This window comes from Natator depressus, chromosome 6 (assembly GCF_965152275.1).
Source record: "Natator depressus isolate rNatDep1 chromosome 6, rNatDep2.hap1, whole genome shotgun sequence".
NCBI lineage: Eukaryota > Metazoa > Chordata > Testudines > Cheloniidae > Natator > Natator depressus.
This window is the reverse complement of record NC_134239.1, coordinates 109,641,332-109,666,444: the sequence shown is the minus strand read 5'-3', so window position 1 is coordinate 109,666,444 and position 25,113 is coordinate 109,641,332. Positions and strand designations below refer to the sequence as shown.

General features: G+C 38.6%; 1 protein-coding gene across 2 annotated transcripts in view; it reads right to left on the bottom strand.

The window, feature by feature from the left end:
• Window positions 1-5,569: 5,569 nt before the first annotated feature.
• PPP2R5C (protein phosphatase 2 regulatory subunit B'gamma) overlaps window positions 5,570-25,113 on the bottom strand; it is a 190,843-nt gene continuing 171,299 nt past the window's right edge. The window contains exons 12-14 of one of the 2 annotated variants that reach the window (XM_074956248.1): window positions 24,330-24,402; window positions 21,568-21,684; window positions 5,570-8,885 (exon numbers count right to left, since the gene is read on the bottom strand). In XM_074956248.1, the coding sequence (XP_074812349.1) occupies window positions 8,754-8,885; window positions 21,568-21,684; window positions 24,330-24,402 (322 nt within the window). In that variant the 3' untranslated portion in view covers window positions 5,570-8,753. The remainder of the gene's footprint in view (window positions 8,886-21,567; window positions 21,685-24,329; window positions 24,403-25,113) is intronic. The other variant, XM_074956247.1, reaches the window with a different exon arrangement.

Sequence of the window (25,113 nt, the reverse complement as noted above, 5' to 3'; positions counted from 1 at the left end):
CTTAACTGTCAATAGAAAGCCTTTGAATACCAGACATGTAGTTGATGAAACAGCAAAAGTGACCTAGCATATAAATCTTTTCATGTCTGGGTCTCCTTGGATCCATCTTTCAAAAACTGGTTATCTTTTAGTTTCCCCTAGGATTTTCTTAAGAGCTGTGGTTTCTTTCAGTTCAAGCAAATCCTACACTATGCTTTGTTTCATGTTTGCCCAAATGCAACCTAGACTGAATTCCTTCATAGTCTTGGAAGATACTCACTGAGGAATAAAAAGAAAAAAGAAAAGGAGTACTTGTGGCACCTTAGAGCATCCGATGAAGTGAGCTGTAGCTCACGAAAGCTCATGCTCAAATAAACTGGTTAGTCTCTAAGGTGCCACAAGTACTCCTTTTCTTTTTTCTTTTTACGAATACAGACTAACACGGCTGTTACTCTGAAACCTGTCACTGAGGAATGTTCATGTAGGTTGTGGGGTTTGTTTTTTTACTTTTTTACCCACGGTGTTAGCCTTTATATAGTATGCAGATTGAAAGCCGTTTGATAAAAGTGTTTAGAGCTATAGCTAACTGAAATGGAAAGCCAATATTAATAAGGGCGATGACTGATTTAAGTGATTTCTATTACAAGCTTGAATGTCAGTTGGTGACAAACAGTAAGAGAACTGTTTGGAGCTCAATTAACTTGAGAGTAAGTAAGCCTTTAGAAACCTTTGTGAAATCTTCAGAAGGATAGTTTTAGAAGGCAGAATATTCAGAATTAGAGTAACTGAAATAAACAGCATTTCATACCACAATAAAGCAATGACTAGAATGTGAATCCCAGTGTTATGCTGGGTGGAGTTAAATGCAATAGCAACTGGCAGTCAAAATAACTGGGGTAGCATGGGGGAAAGAAGGTGAAAAAGGAGTTGCAGGTAGAAAGCTACTTCTCCCCTCCCCTGCACATTGATTATGACCATTAATCTTAAGAATTTATTCCCAGAACCTACCTGTTGCACCAGGTCTATTCAACAGGAGGGTGGAGGATAGTATGTGTGTGAATGCAGAGGAATGCAGGAACTGGGTTCTGCCTGAGCAGGAATGAGGTGGAATTTTGGGGTGGGAAATGTAAAAGGGAACATGGAGGACAGAAGACATTTGTTTTGTGTTGTTGTGGGGTAACAAAGCAGCTGTAAATCCAGTTTAACAGGCCAGTATACTTGGCCTGCTTTGTACTGGTGAATCTGACCATAAAATTTAAAATAAAGAGACAGTGGAGGTTGATCCTACATATCTTTCATCATTAGAAATATCATCACTTGGTAATATTCTTAATAAAAGTCTTGATTAGTCCAGGTAGCCCAGTGTGGCCATTGTGGGGGACCATACAGGCGCGGAAGAAGTATCCAAGGTTGTTACCACCACCTGTGATGTCTTCCCCCAAATTCCCCTCTCTTTCACTCCGTGGATATCAAAAAATAGGTTCCTGCATTTATGGGTAGGAGAGCCCTGCACTGATTGAAAAGACTGAAGGGAGGTCCCTATTCTCCTCCTCATTCTGTGGAGAAGCCCTAGCTGAAAATGGTGGTGAATTGGGCTGTACCAGGGATGGAAGTCCAGTGACCAAGTGGGTCTCAATACTGAGAGGTGCTCGATCCCTATAAGCAGTGGAGACTCTGGTTCATCTGCTACAGATAAATCTTTCAAGAACCTAAATTCTTGTGGTACCATATGGAGTGGCGGTACTAACATAATAGTCTGCTTGTCTGTGGAATTAGATGGTAGCTAAGATTTTGAGCACTCCAAGGTGGGCCCCGACAGATGCGGACGCTTAGCCTTGTACAGTACCGAGGAACTTGTAGGTACTTCTTCCTACTTAATTTATCAGGTCAGATCTATTCCCTCAGCTTTGAATCCTCGCTCATTCTGCCCCTGCCAGCTGCCAAGCCCTCCTCAAATCTTCCAAGTCCATAAAACCCATCCATCCCCAGGCGTAGAACCATTTCCCTTCCTACCACCTGCTGCAGGGAAAGGCTCTGGAAGCTCCCCAGTTAGTGGCAGGAGACTAGCAGTTTGAGCCTTATCAGGACTGCCTGGGAGCAGTAGATGGTACTGTACTGTGCAATATATTAGTTTCACTAAACCAGTGGTTTTCAAACTTTTTTTCTGGCAACCCAGTTGAAGAAAATTGTTGATGCCCGCGACCCAGCGGAGCCGGGGATGAGGGGTTTGGGATTGGGGTGCAAGGGGCTCCTGGCTGGGGCAGGGCTCGGGAGTGCAGGCAGTCAAAATTCCAAAAGGTGAGATGTCCTCTGCAATATTAAATTTGGCTTGTTCCACTATGTGCATACTTTATGGCATGCATTAACTTAGGCAGTGATGGTGATTTACATTTAACAAGGCAAACAAGAAAAAAAAATACTACATGGAAAATGGAGCTGAAATTTAAAAAGGCACCTTCAAGCTAAGATTATTTTGAGAAAATATTTTAATAACTAAAATGAAACCAAATGAGAGGGTAAGGGGAATTAGAATGAAAAATGGAACTCAGCATATTGTATTATATTTAGGGCTGCCAATTAATTGCAGTTAATTCACCCATTAAAAAAAATTAATCGTGATAAAAAAGTAATTCTGATTAATTGCAGTTTTAAGTGCACTGTTAAATAGAATACCAGCTGAAATTTATTACATATTTTTAGATTTTTCTACATTTTCAAATATATTGATTTCAATTACAACACGATGTACAGTTCCTACTTTATATTTTATTACAAATATTTGCTCTGTAAAAACAAACAAAAGAAATGTATTTTTAATTCACCTCATATAAGTTCTGTAGTACAATCTCTTTATTGTGAAAGCGCAACTTACAAAATGTAGATTTGTTACACAAGTGTACTCAAAAACCAAACAATGTAAAACTTTAGAGCCTACAAGTCCACTCAATCCTACTTCTTGTTCAGGCAATCACTAAGATAAACAAGTTTGTTTACATTTATGGGATATGCTGCTGCCCGCTTCTTATTTGCAAAGTCACCTGAAAGTGAGAACAGGCATTTGCACAGCACTTTTGTAGCTGGCATTGCAAGGTATTTATGTGCCAGATATGCTAAACTTCAGTGCTTCAGCCACCATTCCAGAAGACATGCTTCCATGCTGATGATGCTCATTAAAAAAATATATTAATTAAATTTGTGACTGAACTCCTTGGGGGAGAATTGTATGTCTCCCCTGCTTTGTGTTTTACCCATATTCTGCCATGTATTTCATTTTATAGCAGTCTCGGATGATGACTCAGCATATGTTGTTTGTTTTAAGAACCTTTCACTGCAGATGAGACAAAATGCAAAGAAGGTACCAGTGTGAGATTTCTAAAGATAGCTACAGCACTCGACCCAAGATTTATGAACCTGAAGTGCCTTCCAAAATCTGAGAGGGTCGAGGTGTGGAGTATGCTTTCAGAAGTCTTAAAAGAGCAACACTCCATGCAGAAACTACAGAATCCGAAACACCAAAAAAGAAAATCAACCATCTGCTGTGGCATCTGACTCAGATGATGAAAATGAACATGTGTTGGTCCGGACTGCTTTGAATCATTAATAAGGAGAACCCATCATCAGCATGGACACATGTCCCCTGGAATGGTGGTTGAAGTATGAAGGGACATATGAATCTTTACCGCATCTGGCATGTAAATATCTTGTGATGCCGGCTACAACAGTGCCATGCGAACACCTGTTCTCACTTTCAGGTGACATTGTAAACAAGAAGCGGGCAGCATTATCTCCTGCAAATGTAAACAAACTTGTTTGTCTGAGCGATTGGCTGAACGAGAAGTAGGACTGAGCGGACTTGTAGGATGTAAAGTTTTACTTTGTTTTTTGAATGCAGTTTTTTTTGTACATAATTCTACATTTGTAAGTTCAGCTTTCATTATAAAGAAACTGCATTATAGTATTTGCATTAGGTGAACTGAAAAATACTATTTTATTATTAACAGCACGAATATACATGATTTATATTTTTTTTAATCGCTTGACAGCCCTAATTATATTATTCACTAATGGAAAATGTTTTACAGGTATATGTTAAATGAATTCTTGCATTCATTATAAGTCAAGAAACCAGAATTTATTTTTAATAGCAAGATATGGGCGATCAAGTATTTGAGCCCAGCTCAAACAAAACCTCACCCTGCAACACTAAGTTCCTACCTCCAATACAAAATACTTGCATATTTTCAAATATATCAGACAATGAAAAAACAAACCACAATACATTAACTTTAGAAATAACCACCTATGCACAAAAATACCTAATTGTGTATGCAAATGTATTGTGTATATATACAACATTTAGCAATCTTTTTTTACCCTAGAGTTACATTGCAACTCTTGAGACCTCTACCTGACTCAGTAGTGAAAAGTAACAAGAGTCCAGATGCTGTGATATGATAGCTAATTAAGAAATGTCATTCTGTTCTATGTACTTGAAAAATAAAGGCATTATCCAACTGATCTTCAATAATTCACGAATATACTAAATGTACCCAACTCAAATCCAAATCAGATATTCATCCTATTCTTACTAAAAATGGAGACTTGTGTAAAAAGCAAATGCATACCTCCCTCCCCAGATATTTGGCTGAAATAATCAATTTTTTATACTGGCAATGTTTGGTCTTATTTGCATCTTGGTCCAGGGACACTGTGTATGTTGATGCTTTTGGAAATAGATTTCCAACTGCAAGTTCAGGTTATTTCCAGTTTTTGTTTACTATGACTGTAAAAATGTGATTGGAGGATGCCTAGAGTGTGTGTTAATCTGTTACTATAAAAGCATTCTTTTAACCAGTTTTTTAATTTTCCATGGGTTTATCGTATACAGTACAGTAACTCCTTACTTATCATCCCAGTTAACATAGTTTCGTTATTAGGTCGCTGACCTATTAGTAAACATACTCTTTTAAAGTCCTGCAATGTTCCCTTATAACGCTGTTTGGCTTCCCCTGCCTGGTGTTCCTGCCAGGGACTGTGTTGGGGCGCAGGGGCTTACGCCACTCCGCTGGGCATTCCAGCTGGGGAGCAGGGTTGGGGCACGGGGCCTTGCCCTGTTCCATCTGCCCGGTGTTCCTGCCGGGGAACGGGGTGGAGGTGCAGGTTCCAGCCAGGCTGGTGGAATGGGGAAAGCCCCCGCGCCCAGACCCCACTACGCCCCTGCCTCAACCAAACTTCACAATCATTGGTGAGTACAGTATTAAGTTGTTTGTTTAAAATTATTTTAAAAACATATACTGTATATGTATATAATGTCCTTTGGCAAAAAAAATTTCAGTGGAACCTAACCCCCACCATTTACATTAATTCTTATAGGGAAATTGGATGCACTTAACATTACATTTTTCAAGAACATAATAACTAGGACGTTAAGTGAGGAGTTACTGTACCACACAGGATATTGAGAGTGTTTATAAAATACTGAAGATCCTCTGATGATCCAAGAACTATCATTTGTAAACTGGAAGAAAAATCTAGATTAAAAAAAAAAATGTATTTGTTGCATCTATTTGCACCATCTGATACTGTCCTATCTTTTCTGTATTACTGGAAATCCTTAATTTTGCTCCTGCTGCTTTGCTGGAAATCCTTCCAACAGATACGTATTTCAAGTTTTTATAGGGAAGATAATGTGGTATAAGAGGTGGGTTTTTTTGGTATTTGTAGGATGGTTTGAGGGATTCTTCAAATTATTGTGTGTGTTTAATTCAGTACTTGATACCTGCACTAAAAATTAAGGTTATTTATGGTAGAGAATAACCATAACGTGATGCCGATTTATTTCTAAGACTTACCATAAATTTACTTGTAACTTTCAAAAAGGCACCAATACTGAACTGCAGTTTTATTCTTTAACTTATGTGCTATTGTCTCAAAGTTGTGGATGATTTTTAAGCCAGTGGTAATCTGCACATTTACCAGAAGGTTCTGTGCTAAATTTAGTTTCATGATCAGTAAGTAAAATTCACATGTTCTTTATTTAGTCCAGATAATACACCATTTTTAGAATTTTAAAATTAGATAAAAGAGCATAATAAATGGCAGGTGTATGAAGGTTGTTCTTCATAAACAATGTCAGAACAAAATCTGAATTACAAAATGTTAAAAAATATGAAGGTACATTTGAACTTAACATTTTACTAAAACAAAGTTACAGATATTGTCTAATGAAAAATAATTGTGCCACTTACCTATTTTTGCTGTTTCTAGGAACTTTTTATTCTGTACATAGGACCATTCTGTACAAAATATGAAGTCTACATTTTTATTACTTATTACCATAAAACAAAGTACAATGTATGTACAATATTAAAATAAAGCCATACTAAAGCCACACTAAAAAGACACTTGTAATATTACTTTTGACATTCCTGATGTACAGATGTAATTTTGGAGAACATGGAAAGGTGTCAAAGAACTTTATGAAGAAGAACAGCCACCAAAATTCTACTTTATTTTTACTTTTTATTTTGGATGTAGTAGTTTGAGTAGTTTAGTACATGACTATACAAAATATATAAATGGTGGTAACAAACAAGCCAAACAATCAGTGCTGATAATTTTTGGAATACTGTCTAGGCAAATGTTCTATGGCCCAAAACCTCAAATGTGAATTTCTGACAAACTTTAATTACAAAAAAATTGTATTTCCCCCCTTTTTTGGTGAATGTTTATCTTCAGTAAAGAACAGAAATAAAATCTAGACAGTAAAAAATGTTCTTATACGTTGAGCGTTACACAATCAAACACTGATATACAAGTTTTTTTCCTAGGGTAAATAAGAGTACTTCTTTCCAGAAACCTCTTGCACAAACATATTGAACACCCAAAATCAAATTATTTGATAATTTACCAGCTAAAGATGGAAGTTCAAACAATGGTATATCAAAATACATAGACATTGTTTTATACAATTAAAAAAGCACCCTTTTTCCCTCAAAAGGAGAAGGCATCTTTAAACGGTTTCAGTATAGTTTATCATAATGGTAAAGCATATTCTCTTTCAAGTTTAACAGGAAGCGTTTTCACACACAGTGGACTTTTCCACTTGAAGCTTCAGGTGGTCTTTCAATTTAGGTGATTTTGTTTGTTTGAGCAATAATTCCCACCCACTAAAATGACTTTTTTTCCAATAGACAATGTAATAAAGATTGGAAATTGTATTTTCACTATAACCAGCAGGCACTACATCTGCACAATGTTATTATGAATGTCTGCTTTGCACAATATTTTTATGGATGCAGGAGACCTCTTTTTTGAAAAAATAAAACAAACTATTTTTAAAGAAGCCACATTTTTATCTTATGCATCAAGACATTAAACATTAAAGTTATATTATGTCACTGCCAGAGACAAAAGAAACTAGTCACCCATTTAGAATAGCAGAACACATCTCAAACAGCTCTTAAGCAGGATAAGTAAGTCAAAATACTGGCCACCCTGAGAGAAATCAAATATTGAAGACAAAGCACTATATGTTGAAAGAGATTTTCTGCCCGTGCTTTTCCATCTACAACAAAAAGCTCACTACATGCAAGTAATCTTGTGGAAAATATAGCAGCATTTGAAGATCATCAGCAACTCAGATGCATTTTCATTTTACTTGTGAGGTGTATTTGTAATATATGTGCTCTTTACAACACAAAAAAATATATTCACGTAAAACTACGGTCACTTGATTTATCAGCTCTTAAACTCACATCTTTTACCTGTTTTTACTTTATAATACAAGCTATCGGTGTTGTGTTTCACTGAAAGGCAACAATGTTTGTCTGTCTGAGAAGACTAATGCAACTTAAATGACATTATGATATCTGCCACAGAATATTGAACTCTTAGAGCCCAAGAAAAAATGCTGAGTATTAAAAGCTCAGATAAGGGAGAAACAGTGTTTTACTAAACTGAAAACAAGGAATGAAAATAAAAATATAAATATTTTTATATTCAATTTATTCCCAGTCAAGGTAGATAAATTTTCATTTTTGGAAACAAATTCTTCTACCAGTTGACTTTTGGAATACTGGTGCTGTATTACATACTAAAGACTGGAAAATATGGCTTTAAATACACGTAAAGTACTAGGACATGGTATATATATGTCTTTATCCTAAGTAAAGAAACAATTTACAGAACTTTTAGAAAGCAACCGTGATTGAGGATTGTCATGAAGTTACCATTTTGTAAGCTGTGTTTTATAATAGGAAAGTAAAGAACTGTATATTTTCAAAACTGCTGGTATATTACAAGACAATAGTAATGTGGAAACAATTTCAAAGTTGAGAAGTCTTAGAAAAACATGTAATAGTTAAATCCGAAAGAATTTTGCTTTTGAAAACAGTGTTATCATAGTACCAACTATTAGTCATTCAAATTACTTCAGTTTTGGTGGAAATAACTTACAGAATATTATTCTCAAGTACTACTATAAAACTATTCATTTTACCAACTAACTGGTACTATGACAACACCGCCAGAAAAACGTGGCCATCTAATACTAGTCAACCCATGGTTCTGCATATGGAATCAAGTAATTTACCATTGTTTGAACTACTAATCTTGAGCTGCATACTGTATTAAGTTATTGCATTCAGAACTGGGTTGAAGAAAGCTTTGACTTTTGTGTAACTGATTGGTATGGCACAAAAAAGTAAGTTCTCTACTGTAGAACTGAGTCCAGAAAAAAGTTTTCCTCCAAAATAATATTTCACTGTAATAGTCTAATGCCCATCGTGTGATATTAGCTCATCAGCTCTGCAATGGGATTCCAAGGCTTTCATGGTGTAAATATCCTGAGGCAGTTCTGACTTGCGTCGCATAAGAGGACGATCCCTTTTCTGATCTCTCTGTGCCTGAAATCAAAATGCAAAACAGTTGGCCAAAAAAGTTATTTGCCAAATACAAACTAATATTCAAGAATCTTTGCTCATGTTTCTATGTACATGTACTTTAGGAAGAGGGTTAAAATTTGCGTTGCAAATGTTTGCCATATTTCCTTCCTACCCCAACTATCCACACGTTGTTTTCGGTCGAGACTATTTTGTTAAGCAAAAAGAGAAGATCAAATATTGCTTTATAACAAGTCCATCCAAAACATTTTTAGCTTTATTAGTAAAATCTTATTCCCTCAAATTATTGTCTTTGCTTCTATATGATGCAGTTGCTGATCTACCTTCTCCATACCATTTGTTATTTTGTATATCCTTATGTCTTCTCCCTAAGGTAAACAGTCCCAATCTTTCTTCATGGGAATTTTTCCACACCTCTAATCATTTTCATCGCACATTTCTGAACCTTTGCTAATTCTGACATGTCCTTTTAAAGAATGGGTGACAGAGCTGAATACAGTATTTCAGATAAGGGAATATCTTTGATTTATAGAACAGCATTATAAAATATTCTCCATTCCATTCCTTATGCACCCTAATATTTTGTTTGCTTTTTTGATCACTGTAGCATATTGAACAGAGGTCTTCATTCAGCTGTCCTCAAAAATGCTGTATTCTTCTCGAGTTGTTACAGCTAACCAGAATCCAGTAAGGTGTGAGAATAGTTAAAATTACTCCTTCCTATGTGCACTTTACATTTGTCAACATTGAATTACACCTGCCACTGTGTTGCCCATTCACCTAAGTTAGTCTGTGCTGAAGCTTCTCCCAGTCTTAGTTAACTCAAACAACTGCTATCTGCAAATTTTGCCACCTCACAGTCACTGCTCACCCTTTTCCCCCAAATTAACAAAATCTAATGACCACCACCAGACCTAGCCCAGAGCCTCAGGCACCTTTTGTCTTGATGAAAATTGACCGTTTATTCCTACTCTGTAGTTTTTTGTCTCAGAGTTTCTGATCCATGACAGTACTTTGCCTCCCAAACTACTTAGTTTTCTCAATAGTTTCTTGCTAGGTACTTTGTTAAAGGCTTTTTGAAAGCCAAAATAAATTACGTTAACTAGGTCTTGTTCATCGACTACTGTACTGGCTTGTTCAAAGTATTCTAATAGATTAGTAGACCATGATTTCATTTGCAGAACCCAACTCTCCAACCCAACATCCACTTCCTCCTCTCCTGCTACCATGCTGTGGAGTCTTTCTGGCAGAAACCCTGTTACTAGGCTGACTTCCTCCACTATAAGTTTTTCTTTTCATTCAGTTCTACCACTTTCCTAGCTAAAAAACTACTTCTCCAAATTAACTGAAACCCATGCCTGTAATCCCAGCCACTTTTTTGCCACCGTTGACTCACTCCTCAAACGTTCCCATTCCTCCTCCCCCACTGCTGTCTCCTCATAGGATCTCACCAATTTCTTCCAAGAGAAAATTGACAAAATAAGTGACCTTTCCCCCTCCCTCATCTTGCTTTCTCTTCCCCCTTTCCCTCTTACAACTCTCCTTTCTCACAGACACAGATTTTCTCATCTGCTCTTCCCTCTCTAACTCTTCCATTGGACTAAATAAACCCATATGTCCTGATTTTCTTTGCATTCACTTATTCCCTCCCTTGCTCATCTCCTTTACCTCTTTCCCCCACAGACCCACACTCCTAGCTCTTTTCTCGACCACTGTGGACATCGCTATCATTCTGCCTGTCATTCAAGCCCATAATCAGGCATCACCTTTGACTTGGACCTCTCTTTAGGTTTTCACATCCAAGCTACATCTAAATCTTGCAGATTCTTTCTGCAGAACATCTCTAAGACACGGCCTTTCCTATCCATCCACACAGCTAAAACTGTCTTCCAGATTCTCATCATTTCATGTCTCGATTACAGCAACATCCTTTTCTCTGGTCTTGACAAATGCAACCTTGCCCTACTTATATCCATTCAGAATGCTGCTGCAAATATAACTTTCCTCTCTTTGCATCTCTACACTAGCTCCCCCTCTCTATCACATCAAACATAAGCAATTTGTTTTCACTTTCAAGGCTTTTCACAGCTTATCCCAATCCTAACTACCATCATGCATTCACTATTGACAGGTCAACACCTATCTCCAATTGGTCCATGATGCCAGCCTTCATTGCCCACTTATTACATTTTTAAATAAGCACCTTCATGCTTTCTCCCATGTTGACCCTCATGCTTGTGAAGAGCTCCATGTGAACATCTGCAAAGCCATTTTATTGTTTTCCCTTTGAAATCTCTCCTTACAAATCTCCTTTGCCATGATACTCATGAAAAGCTTAACAGTTAAGTTGCTGGTTTGCTGATACTGCAGCTTGTCACACTGAGCAATAGGGTCTCCTTGAACTCCCCTGTCCACGTCTATCTGCTGTCTCTTGTTTTATACTTAAGATTGTAAACTCTTTGGGACAGGGATTGTGGTTTTTTTCTGTGTTTGTACAGCACTTAGCACAATGGAGTCCTGGTTCATGACTAGGCTTCCTAGGCGCTACAAAAATACAAATAGTAAATAAAATTAAATAATAGATCTAATTATGATCATTTAGATGTTTTGTAATTTGGTTTTTAATTATTTCAACTAATTTATCAGATATGGAAGAAAGGCTTACTGGACTATAAATTCCCTGAGTCACTCATCACCTTTTTTAAACAAGCATATTTGCTGCCCCCAATCCTCTGGTATGGTATCTGGTTTTAATGAGACTATATAATACCGTAAGCAGTACTTCATTCTTAAAAGTTTCTTCTGAACTCCTAGACCTATACCATCTTGTCCTAGTGACTTGCTGTATAATTTATAAATTTGTTTCAGTACCTCTTCTTTTGACATCTCAGTCTTTGATTGTATCTCACCTTTATTACTGAAAAACATCCACTGTGGTGAAGTCTGATGCAAAGAAATTATTTAGTTTCTCTGAAACATCTTTATGCTTAATTGCTTCCTTTACCTGCTGATCAGCCAGCAGACCCATTGATTCTCTTGCAGGCTTTCTGCTTCTGATATAATACTGTCCTAATTTCCTTCTCACGTATTTCCTGCCATAGTTCATATTCCTTTCTATTGGCTTCATTAGGGGTTGATTTCTGCTTTTTGAAGGCCCCATATTTAGCTCAAATAATCTCATGAACCTTAGCCATGCTGGTTTACTTCTTGCCATCCTGCTCCTCATTCTGTTTAAGAGTATGCATACACCCTGAGCCTGTTACTGTTTGTTTTTTTTTTTTTTTTTTTTTTTGAGGTTAGGGACCTTTTGACTACTTTTATTTTTTAACCATTTTTCTAAAGTTAAATGTCACCATACGACATTGGTGGTATGGGTTTTACGTCTATGGGATTACAGTTCTTCTCCCACTATTTTTCCTTTCCCAAGGATGCTACACTTAAATTTATATTGCTCTTTGGGAACAGGGACTGTCCTTTGATTGTTTTTGTACAGCGTTTAACACAGTGGGCTCTTGGTCTAAGATTAGGGCTACTAGGCACTACATTAATACAAATAATAAAACAGTGAGATATTTTGAACACTACAACTTAATGTTTTATGCATACACTTACTTTTGAACCAACTCCTATGAATTACTTAGGTCTAAGTTGAGTACCGTTTCTCCTCTTCTGAGCTCTAGAACTTGGTTTGTTTAAAGTTTATTTAGATTGTAATCTCTTCAAGACAAGGACCATCTCATACCATGCATTTGGACAGTTACTAGCCCAAAAGGGACCCACCAGTTTATATACGAGTATTTGAAGTCCCCCAATTATTACCCTTTATTAGACCTTGTTGCTTCTGGTCTCATCACATTCTACATCCTATATTCCTTTTTCTGATCTGGAGGCTGGCAATATAACCCTACTAAAATATTTGTACTCTTAAGATTTGGGATTTGTATCCATACAGATACTACAATGCAGTTCCCTCAAAACCAAATCTATCCCCAAATTCTGTGGGTCTTTTGGCTATAATACTACTTCCCCACCCCTTTATAAACTATGTAAGAAATATAAATCAGGTTAATCAGGTATGACAGTTTCCTATTAATTTTCTGTTATTCCACCATGTTTCCGGTAGGCATTTTATGTTAAGGCCCTTTTCTACTGCCAGGCATTCTATTTCATGTATTTTGCTTTTAAGCTTCTTGCAGTTGTATATAGGCATTTATAGTAATTATTGATCATATGCCTATTTTTTATTAAAATCCTTAGTCTGACCCCTTGTTGATTTAACAGAATTTATCTCTGTGATCTCAACCTGTCCCTGCTCTAGGTTGATTGTTCTCTCTGCCCTAACCTTTGCTAGATACAGAGATACATTTGTATTACTGATATTCCTAACAGATGTCTGTTAGACTGCAGTGCTCTGTGGCACCTGTCAGCTTTCCCTCAGCTCTTAGTTTAAACAGTTCTCCCAAACTTTATTCATTTTGTGTGCCAGAGATCTGGTTCTACTTTAGTTAAGTTGGAGCCCATCTCCCTCCACTCCCCTGGCCTTTTTTAATAGGCATTCAACGTGCCCCAGTGCTTGAAAATCTCCTCTTTAAATCCTTGTTTTATCCATTAGTCCGGAGGGACTTCTGTGCCAAAAAATTAAAAATTTTGCGCATAATATTTTAAAATTCTCCAAATTTTATTGGTCAGTAAATAAATGTGGCTCCAGCATGGCAGTAGGGACCACAGGCCACTGACTGCACTGAGGTGGGAGATCACCCTGAAGCTCCCACCTCCCCCAGTACAGGGACTCGGCAGTGAGGCTGCACCTGACACAGTGCAAGGGCTGGGCCTACCCCAGAAACAGCCCAGGGCCCTGCTCCTCTGTGCCAGGTGCACCAGCTGTGGCTGGGCAGGCTCAGCCCAGCAGGATCCAAGTATGGGGGGATCCAGGTGTGGGGTGAGAGGTTTCTATGTGGGGCAATCTGGGTGCAGGCAGCTCAGTGTGGGATCTGAATGCACAGGGGCTCGTTGAGGGGTTCCGGTTGCAGGGGCAAGGGGACTCTGCAGGGGATCCAGGTAATGGTGGTTGGGCTCAGCAGGGGGGTCTGGGTGTGGGGAGATGGGGCATGGCGGGGGGGTCTTAGTGTGGGGGTCCGGGTGCTGAGGGGGTGGGCCTTCATAGAATGGGGGTCCAGGTGCAGCTATTTGGGGCTCAGTGGGGTGGGGAATAGGGCTTGTCATGATGGGCCTGCTTAACAGGGGAGCCCCAGCTGCTGCCGAGGAGATGCCACATGCCAGGCTCCCGCTTTCCACAGTGATTCCCCTATCCCCTTTTCTTCTCCATCCCCCTCCCATCACTCCCACATTCCCCGCCCCCTGCCCATTTCCACCCCCTTCCTTCCCCACTGCCTCTTCCCCCCACCCTCTTTCCCGCATCCCCCTTACCGAGCACTCACTGTTCCACAGAAAATAGGAAGACTCCCAGCACACAACTGAGTCAGTGGAGCCCGAGGCAGCCTCCGCGCTGGGTAGATCTGCATTTGCAGAACTGACGGGGGGGACAGGGGCGGGCAGTGGCACGTAACTCCATGTGCCCCTCCATGCTTCGCCTCCACCCCAAAACTGTACATGGTCTCAACACCCGCCCCTCCCCTCCCCCCCCAATGCAGGGCTTCCCTTTGCTTCCCTGCCTTTTTCTGCAGGGAAAAGCAGGAAATCGGGGTGGGGTGGGGTGGCTGTTGCCTTCGGGCACGCAGTCCCGCAGAATCCCCCCCAGGAGTAATTCATATATTGAGACATTGAAGTTCCCCTGGCTTCAGACATGGAAATGGAAGCATTTCAGAGAAAGCTATCACAGAAGCTCTGGACCTAAAGCTTTCTTCTTAGCAATCTAAATTTAGCTTCCAAGACCTCCCTAGGTTACTGGTACTAATATGTACCATAATCACAGACTGCTCCCCAGCACTCTCTAGAAGCCTGTTTAGATGTCTTAAGACTTTTGTCACCTTCACATCCCATAAGAAAGTCACTGAACAGATCTCTCAGTTGCCACACACACATCTCTCTCTATTTCAACAGATCAAATACTCTACTATCACAGCCTGTCTTGAACTTCCAAATGTGAAGAATGATGCTGCTACTCTGTTAGTCAGAAAATAATTCCCAACGAGGTTGCCTTCCATCATGAGATCTTTGGAGTACATATATAGCCCCCATCACCATAGTAGGAGTTTGTCTCAAATATTTAAACAGATAAACAAATTTTCCTTCCTTCCTATCCTGCAGGAGAAATAGCTAGATGAGTTTACAGGATTATTTGTGTGTTAGAACGAGGGGGTATATTTTAGAGAGAGGGAGTGTGAGTGTAAATTGAAAACTATGAGTTTGCATTTAGTTCTAAAAGTGGGGAGGTCTGTTTTTTTCTCTGAGCATAAAAGGAAAAAACAAAAACAAAACACCCAAACGAAAGTTGTCCTAGGCTTTGAATAAATAACTAAAAATGCATTCTACACCACCAGCGTTCAGAGCTAGAAAAGAAAATGCTTCACGTTAACAGTTTTAATCTTTTTTTGCTTTACTGGCCTTTACACATAAGGAATGAAAATTAAATAATTGAGTGAATCATTCCACATCAGTGATTACTTTTCACATTTTCACTTCTATAGCTTCCTTGTCTAGTTAGTGTCTCCCAGTGATAAATTTGATATTTTACTAATTAAAAAAAAATTCTGTAAGCCCTCTTTTTAAGAAAGCTGTTTCGACACTAACTCATGAATACCTTTCTTTGATAGAGTCTTTTGACCGTATGCAAATCTAAATACACAAAAGAACTCAACTGAACATTAATTTTGACTTTATTTAACGTAGTTTCTATGTATTGTAATAGTCAGTTGAGTATCTCTGCATAATGTGCAACAGACCTCCTGAGTCAAAATAATTACTGTATTTAATTTCTTTTCTCAGTTGCTTTTCATGATGCAAAAGTTTTGAACCTGCAAGCCTTTCTGGTCTTGGTTTGTCTTGAATTGTTGGAATCCAGTTCAAACAGAGAAATTAATACAAAGGATTTCTGATACCTATCCTGTAAAACCAGCAAATACCAAGCAAAAATGTTAGACTTTTCTTCCCATTTGTTCAAGGAACAATATGTTATCAACACACTGTTAACAGCCCAGCTGTTCCGGTTGTGATGAGTGTTCAGCAGGGTTTGAATTCCTTAAACATGAACAATCTGAGAAATCACTCTCAAATGGTTCAAAGGACAACCAACTTTATTTCTCTAGGCACTTTTAACACTCTTCAATGCTTTCTTGGTAGAATTATTTTAAAATTATTCCTCTTTCCAATTTCCATAGAAATTTTCACTTCTTTTTCAGCCTCCTATAACAGTTCCAAAAGTCACAAGCATATTTTTCACAGTGCTTTGGCCTACTGAAATGGCAAAGAGGGTAATTTATGGAGAAAAATGCAAGAAGTTATTTGACTTGTCCAGCATGGAAAAAGTTACAGTGAACAAGTCACTGGCGCTTTGTGCAGTTCTGTTTTACACCCAGACTCACTCCCCAGCCTTCTTTATCTTCTCTCCATGACTCACTAGGCCTATCGATTTGACTGCTTCGCTGGTTCTCAAAAAAGCTTGGCAACCTGTCAACTTAACTGCCTCCATGCCACACTGCAACTGTTCTCAGACATGTTAAAGGTCTATAGCAATAGTTCAAGTTGGCAGACGTGGTAAGATTAATCAGATCAAGCCTCCCCTCTGGTAAGCCATAGGAGCTTTGTCAGATCGAGAAGTATCTTCTGTAGCAGACTGACCATCTTCACTTGCCTGGCAACTTTGTCTGCAACCCCCCACAGCCTGTACTTAAAAGGGGGCAGGGGAGAAGCATAAAAGCAGCTACCATTACCCACCCCTCTCCAGCTCTGTTGCCCACCCTACTTCCCAGGTTATGATCCTCAGCATGGCTTCACAGTTTTATTGACTCCCTCCACATCCTGAATTCCATTCCACACTTAAGAGTTTTGTTTACTCTGTTACGAAGATATAAAAAAAGAAAGTTTGACTTCCGCTGTTTGTTGAGAGCCTAGCACAACAGAAACCCCAGGCAGAATTGGAGCTCTAGGTGCTACCAGAATGAAAATAATCATGGAACCCTGCTCCACAGTGCAGAGGGGAATGAGACATCCCCCTGCCTAACCCTGTCTTTGACATGCCTGCCTATACAATGGAAAAACAACTTTTTTGCTGTGTGTAATGCCTTACGCATGCCTACGAAGGGGGTAATAAGATTTACAGAACAGCAAACCTAGTTCCTTGAAGCCAATTTGAATTAGCTTGCCTGGTGGAAGTCCTATGAAACTGAACGCACTGAGGCTCATGTCTTCTCACTAAGTTTTCTAGCAGGCTCAAATATGCACTATATACAAGAGGTGACCCCACAAAAGCATCCACCCTCACCAGTATCTGCAAATGGTTCAACAAAATCTCACAGCCAACTGACAGATGTAAAAGAATCAGCACAGACAAGATATTTTCATCTACTGGTAGGATATCCCACTGCAAAATCCTACCTCAGCGCCTCGTGGCGCAACGGTGACCCTGGCCGTCTGACAGCTATGGTAGTGGGGCCTATGCCCTGATAGGTCTAACCATGCTACAAAGGTGTTGGACTATCCAATCCAGGGAGGGGGATTGCTCTCTCAGAGGAAAGAGCACTTCTCCTCCTTGGAGGTTGAAGGCTAGCTAAGCTTGAGGAGGTACGCATGCCTGCCCGCCAGTGGGATGGCTTGAAGTTAACAGCTAAAACAACATGAGCAAATGGGTCTTAGTTCCCTGCGTGTCATCAAACCATTCTACAGTGGCGGAGCGGAAATTGAGTGATGAGAGGTTGCTAAAAATGTCAGGTGTTAGGCCAACATGGAAAAGGACAACCCTTGCTGTGTGTACTTACAATTGTAGGTCCAGGGAGGAAATGTTAAACTATCTGATGGAAGAGAAAAAAAGGGTAAGATGCGATATCCTTGGTGTCTGCGAAACCCGACAAAAGAAGGAGATGGAAGTCAACTGGAAGGATGGAAGTGCTGTGAGGCTCGGAAAGGGAGATGGTGCTAGAAATGTTGGAGGAGTCTCTTGTTTAGTCTGCAGAAGAGAAGAATGAGGGGGGATTTGATAGCTGCTTTCAACTACCTGAAAGGGGGTTCCAAAGAGGATGGCTCTAGACTGTTCTCAATGGTAGCAGATGACAGAACGAGGAGTAATGGTCTCAAGTTGCAATGGGGGAGGTTTAGATTGGATATTAGGAAAAACTTTTTCACTAAGAGGGTGGTGAAACACTGGAATGCGTTACCTAGGGAGGTGGTAGAATCTCCTTCCTTAGAGGTTTTTAAGGTCAGGCTTGACAAAGCCCTGGCTGGGATGATTTAACTGGGAATTGGTCCTGCTTCGAGCAGGGGGTTGGACTAGATGACCTTCTGGGGTCCCTTCCAACCCTGATATTCTATGATTCTATGATTCTATGATTTATCGTCAATAAAGAGTGGTCTTTGAAAGTCATATCATGCCAGCTAATATCATCACGTACTGGTGTGCTGCATCTTCAAATGAAGTCAAAAGCTACCCTCAAGGTCATCCAGGCCTACGCTCCCACAAGTGGAAGTGTGGATGAAGAAGTGGAAGATTCTACCAAGAGCTCGAAAGAACCTCGCGCAAAAGTCCACTTATACTGTCACGATGGGAGATTTCAATGCCAAGGTCGGGTGAGGGAAAGCTGGCGAAAAGTTCATAGGGAGATACGGCAGCGGCGAAAGGAATAAAAGAGGAGAAAGGCAAGTAGCGATGGCAGAAATGAAAGAACTGTACATGGCAAACACCTGGTACAAAAAGAAGACCGCAAGAAGGTGGACATTGATCGCGCCAAACACAAAGAGCAAGAATGAAATAGGACTATATTTTAGTCAATAAAAGGTGCATCGTTCAACACGTCTCGGTGGTGCAGCCTTTCAACACCGGCAGTGACCATTGCCTACTTAGAGTGAAGTTGATTTTCGATGAAGCGGTGGAAAAGAAGGTGTTACAGATGGGAAACAGGAAACAGCGGCCAAAGACATTCGATGAAGCAAAGCTGAAGAAAGCGATTTCTGGGTTTGACTGGACCCAGACGGAAAAGTGTGATGAGGACTATAGTATCTTTGCTGACAAGCTGAGACGTTGCATAAAAGCAGCTGAAATTGAAAAGCTGGAGAAGGCGAAGGGAAGGATCTCGAATGAAACAAAAAGTTTGTTGGAGAAGCAGAGAAACATGAAAAGGAGCTCGGATAACAACCTTGAGTACTCCATTCTGTGCAAGCTTATATGGCGAAAACTGAAGGGTGACTTTGAGAACTTCCAGAAAGAAAAGCTCCTCAAAACAGCTGAATCACGCAAGAGCCTCAGGACATGCAAGCGGGAATTGACGCAATATAGATTGAGCGTAACAGCGTTGAAGAACAAGGATGGAGAGACAGTAATAGACAGAACAGGGATGGAGGAGGTCTGCAAGGAATTCTATATAGAACTGTTCAAATCAAGAATCAACATCCCTCTCCCGACACTCCAAGAGTCAGAAGAACGTGTCCCCCTAACAATAGTCAGCCAAGTCCGAAGCACGCTACACCAGATGAAGAAGGGAAAAGCTCCAGGCAAAGATGGAATAATGTCAGAAATAATTTCTGCAGGAGGTGAAAAACTTTGGAAGGCCCTCGCTTTAAGATTTAGTTGATATCTTGAAGAAGGAAAAGCTTAAGAATTACTGCCCTATACGCCTGCTCTCTCACATCTACAAGCTCTTTACAAAGGTGATAACGAACCGACTCTCGCAGAGTCTGGATGAACAACAGCAGAGAGAGCAGACAGGGTTTCGAAGAAATTTCAGCACGATCAACCATATATTTACCTTTAGCCAGATCCTAGAAAGAGCGAAAGAATACAAACTCCCACTGTGCATTGATTTCATCGACTATGAAAAGGCCTTCGATAGCGTCGAGTTTAACACAATATTAAAGGCACTCGCAGAGCAGGGCATTAACATGCAGTACATCAGTTTGTTTAAGGAGGCGAATACTGGATGTACAACAGATATTACTCTCCTCGAAACTCCCCTCCTCATCCCAATCAAGAAGGGCGTAAAGCAAGGAAATACAATTTCACCAAAACTATTAACCGCCTGTCTCAAAATGGTTATGAACAAGATCAACTGGAGGAGTGGTATCAACATAAACGGAGAACGATTATCCCATCTCAGATTCGTGGACGACATTGTACTAATTGCCGAAAGCACCCAACTGCAGAGCATGCTACGAAGACTCGACAAGAAAAGCAGTCAGGTCAGCCTGAAAATGAACCGCTGCAAAACAAAATACATGTGATCAGATGTCTTACAAAAAGCCCGAATAACGGTAACAGGAGAAGAAATCGAAGAAGCAGAACAGTACATATATTTGGGCCAAGAAGTTAATATGCGCCAAGACCTGAACGGAGAACTCTCACAAAGGATTCGGGCAGGATGGTATGTGTTTAATTCCATCAAGGACGTCCTCAAAGGAAAAACTGACAAGACCACAGGTACAAATATCTTCAATTCAACAGTGCTGCCAGCCATGCTGTATGGCAGTGAAACGTGGGCACTGAAAGAGAGAAGAACAGCGGCTGTCGGTAGCTGAAAGGGCAATGGAACGAGCTATGTCGGGTATTTCCCTTTTGGATCACATCCCAAATGAAATGATCAGAGAAGGCAGTGGTGTGAAAGACATTGTCGTGGAAAGCAGACATAACAAGATGTGATGGGCGGGCCACACAGCACAGCTCATGGACAATAGGTGGACTGCAATCACTGCTGAGTGGTACCCGTGAGAACAGAAAAGACCACCCGGTCGGCCTCCAAGAAGATGGGAAGATGACATTGTTAAACATTTTGGACGAATGTGGAGAAGAAAGGCAAGAGTGCGAGAAGAATGGCGGACGTGTTGTGATCGGCGCAGTCTTAATGACAGCTGAAGACCGATCGATCCAGGTAGGATATCACAACTAGAGCAATTTCTATCCCATATCTACATTTATAGGCAGACTGAGGAATCGAGAAACTGCCAGTTACCCTGAAACAATTTTCTGCAAAAATGAGAAATGGGACACAAGTAGATAGCCAGACTGCCAACGTAAGAGGTGGCAACAGAAGCAAAAGATATGAACAAATGTAAGAGAGTGTACTTTATAGAAGAAGGATAATACTTTGGATGAAAGGTACTTTGGTAATGACTAAGTCTGACTATATTTCTTACAACCTCTCCTTCATGCAAAAAAACTAAGGTATAGAGAAAAGAACTTGACACACCCTAGCCATCTTTATACTCATTGTCCACACTATGACATGAACAGAAATAAAAATGTTTTTGTAGAAGAAATCACAAAACGTACAGTAGAAAGCGGGCATTACAGCTAGAATGTTTATTTCTGGCTACCAGTTTTTTGTTTTAAAGTAACGTCTTTGACAACATTGATTATTGCAGGATACCATAGTAAAAAATTATGAAAATACTACTCAAGATGATTTTTAGGGTTAATGGGTACTGCTGTTTTTAGAAAAGGTAACTGCTATCTTTAGTTTGAATGGTTACTATTTACAGATTTGTAAATTAAGAGAACAAGTTTAATTTTTTCATATGGTTTTACCTGACACGCCTCCTCTTTCACTGTCTTTTTCAGCATCTGTAAATCTTCAATTAAAGGCCCATCTGTTTCCATTGCAACAGGACTGTTCAGCACACTGGTGTCACTACATGTTGGGTACTAATAAAATGCAAATTGTTAAAATATAATCATTGTTAGCAATGATAACTGGATATTAAGAGTAAATCAGAGCATTTAATTGGTAAGACTTAATTTTAGACTAGCTTCTGTATAATATATTTTAATGCATCAAGACTTAAATTATTTATGCTCCCAGAACTTAAGTATGATGGAAAGATAAAAACTGAGTCTCCATTACTTTGGTTCTGGCAGAAATACAATATTTAAATATACAATTATAGTAAAAGGAGCAAAATTATACCAGGAACATGTCTGAATCTGAGTTTTAAAGGTGGAAGAATAAAATTCTAAATTGCCAATGCTCGATCTCTATTCTGCTAAATATTTAATATAAATTGTATTAGAGACACTGTCAAACATTTTCTGATCGATACAACAACAGAAATACGTAATGGTTTTGGTTGCAGGAGCAAGTTTGTATTTGTAAAGACAAAACTCAATATTCAAAGAGACTACGTTTTCCGATGGTATGCTTTCCAATACAATGAAAAGTATAAGTACTTCTCTTTTGGAAATATAAAACAGGAACATACAGTACCTTTGCTGAATAAAAAGACCTGTCAAATTAAAACTTTACAGAACCTAAACTTTAACATAGAGCACTAATTTGCAGAGATCCTGACAATTACAATTTTTATCTTAAATCAAATGATCTATTAGTACTGTTAAGACCAACAAAGAAAAAACTGCTGTGTATCACATATACACACACACCGTTTTAAAACCCATTAAGATTTTTCCACAATTATTTTAGTAACTGAATGTAATGGTAACTTAATAGACAAATCTGATTTCACATGATACAAAGCAGAAAAATGAAAAAAATTAAGTACAAAAAGTTAATTATTTTAAGTCACTATAATTATAATTAAAATACCTTACACTTTATTTTTTACATAAGGGGCAGAATTAGGAATACCCTTCTACAATAAGTATAAATTAAAAAATTAGGAATATAAAAACAAATACTAGAAGACAGATAACTAGATATAAATTCTGAAAGAAATTTTGGTTATCTGTCAAAAAAAAGCACTAAGAGCATGCACCGATATGCTATATATAGATTCTTCATGTGCTGAGGGCTTAAGTGTCAAAATTAATTTGTGTTTTTAAATTTAACTTGCTGGTTATATTAATTTGGTTATTCAAGCAGACTATGTAAAGTATTGTATACATAGGTTATGCTAATCAGTTTTAGAAAAGATACATAGTTACACAGAATGATTTTTGAACAATAGAAAAAGGTTCACGTTTGTACAATTACATTATTTTACTAGATCAGTCTGAATAAGTCACAATGGTTTTTTTAGCAAGGCACAATTGTTTATCTTTTGTGAGAATAAATATGAACATATTTTGAACAAGCATGTACTCTTCATTCAACACTTTTGTATGGTGCCTTTTTAGTAAGGTTAAAATTACTGGCAAAGATTAATCAAATTTGTCTATGGCACTAATCAAAAAGTACACTCAAAAATGTATCTGTTTATCTAAATAGAGTATGTTTTGTTGCACAAAGTTTTACATTTCTCTGCTTTCATGTACATGGTTCTTTATAAAGTTACAATGCACTTAAGCTCACTCAGTTGACCTACTGATAAACTGTCCAATTTTAATTACTAAATATTTTCTATGACCACTTTGGAAAGGATTCCCCCGTAACCTCCCAGAAAAGTCAGTGAGAGAAAATATTTCTAAAAAGTCTTTTGGTTAGAAAAATATAGCTGCATTCTTTACTATTCATTAAACTGATACCAAGATCACACCAATGCAACCATTGGACCCCCCAACAGTTGTACTCAGCCAGGAACCTTTTGGGTTGATAAGAACTTTATAGGTAAAGGTTTCCTTTTTTGCCAGTAGCAAACCTTGACATGATTGAAATCCAGAAATTTGACACTTAAAGGAACAAATAGCAGCATAGAAACACCACAAAGCAATAGAACAAGAATAAATCAGAATAGCTTGTTCACTCTAAAAGTTTTTGTTTTTTCAGAAAAACCTGCACTTGTAGCTGGTTATAGAACCTGTATTTACTTAAGAACAAGATGGTTTTCCTTTTAGCTGGGAGCTGGTTTTGATGTGCATGTTCACCCACAACAGTCGACTACACAATCCAGGCGCCAGGTGGATACAACAGATAGGGTCATGCACCATTACTTTAATTCACTTGGCACAGCAGAGTAAAAAAATCTGACAGGTCACAAGTCCCAGCTAGACAGAAGTTCTACTTTTAGTAGAAAACACTCCAATTCCCAACATCCTTCTTCTAATTTAGGGTTTTGTTTACACTGAAGTTTTTCAAAAGAAACTAATATTATTATCTCTGTTTATGCAGTTCTGAACAATCACTTTTCTGACCACAATTCTATAGATATGTCTTATAAAGGAAGAAAGGAAAAGGTACTTCAGATCAGTCTTGTCTGAAACCCTTGTTTGCAAAATAAGTACTTGCACAAGAGAAAGGTTACAAATTTTAAAAGCATTTTTATTGCAGATTTTTCATATACAGTATTAGTGAAATTGTTTTATTTCCAGGATCAGTCATATATATCTGTTACCCCACTCATATTTAACAAAAACCTAGAATTTTTAACATGAATATGTTAATCTTTTCTAAATACCTGGGGATTTGATTTGGCTAGATTTTCTATTTTAACCCATGCTTCTTCTCTTTCCTTCGATTTTAGCTTCTCTCTGCAAAAATAAAATTTAAAAACAGAGGTAACAGATACAACTCACATACTATTCTTAAACAGAATAATGAATAATTGGTTATTTCACCTGTTTAGATGCATCTTCACACAGTCCAAAATACCAATTTTTGATAGACAGCTTCTCCATATACATATCTAAACCATACCATACTGCTAGTTGTTATTCCAGGGCAACATTAAAACAAAAGAATGACAATTTTCCTCAAGAAAATAAGGACACTTTATTACAATAAACCGACTGGCATTCTCACTTTGTGCACAATCTGTTTGCCTTTGACAGCTGTATGTTGCTAAAAAATAAATAATACAACAAAAATCTTCTGCATTTAGACTGGTGTATAGTCTGAAATACTTTTGGATTCTCACTTTAAAATTAACAGTAAAGGGCATTGTTTATTTCCACTATCCTGACTGTAGTTTATTTAAATGTAAGTAAAATAATAACCACATAGATAAAAAACTATTTTGAAATTGAATAATGCTTCATTAATAGAGAAATACTTGAGGAAAACAAATCAAGGGAAAGTGTCTAGTTATTGTCTAAACTTGTTTAAGAGATGTACATTCAAAGGTGATTTGCAAAGCGTGTGGGGAAAGGAATGAGCTTGTGCCCTTATGGCTTCCTTGTGGAGTAAAAAAGGGCAAAACGACCATTGAAAAGAAAGGGAAATTTTTTTTTCCAGCTTCTTCT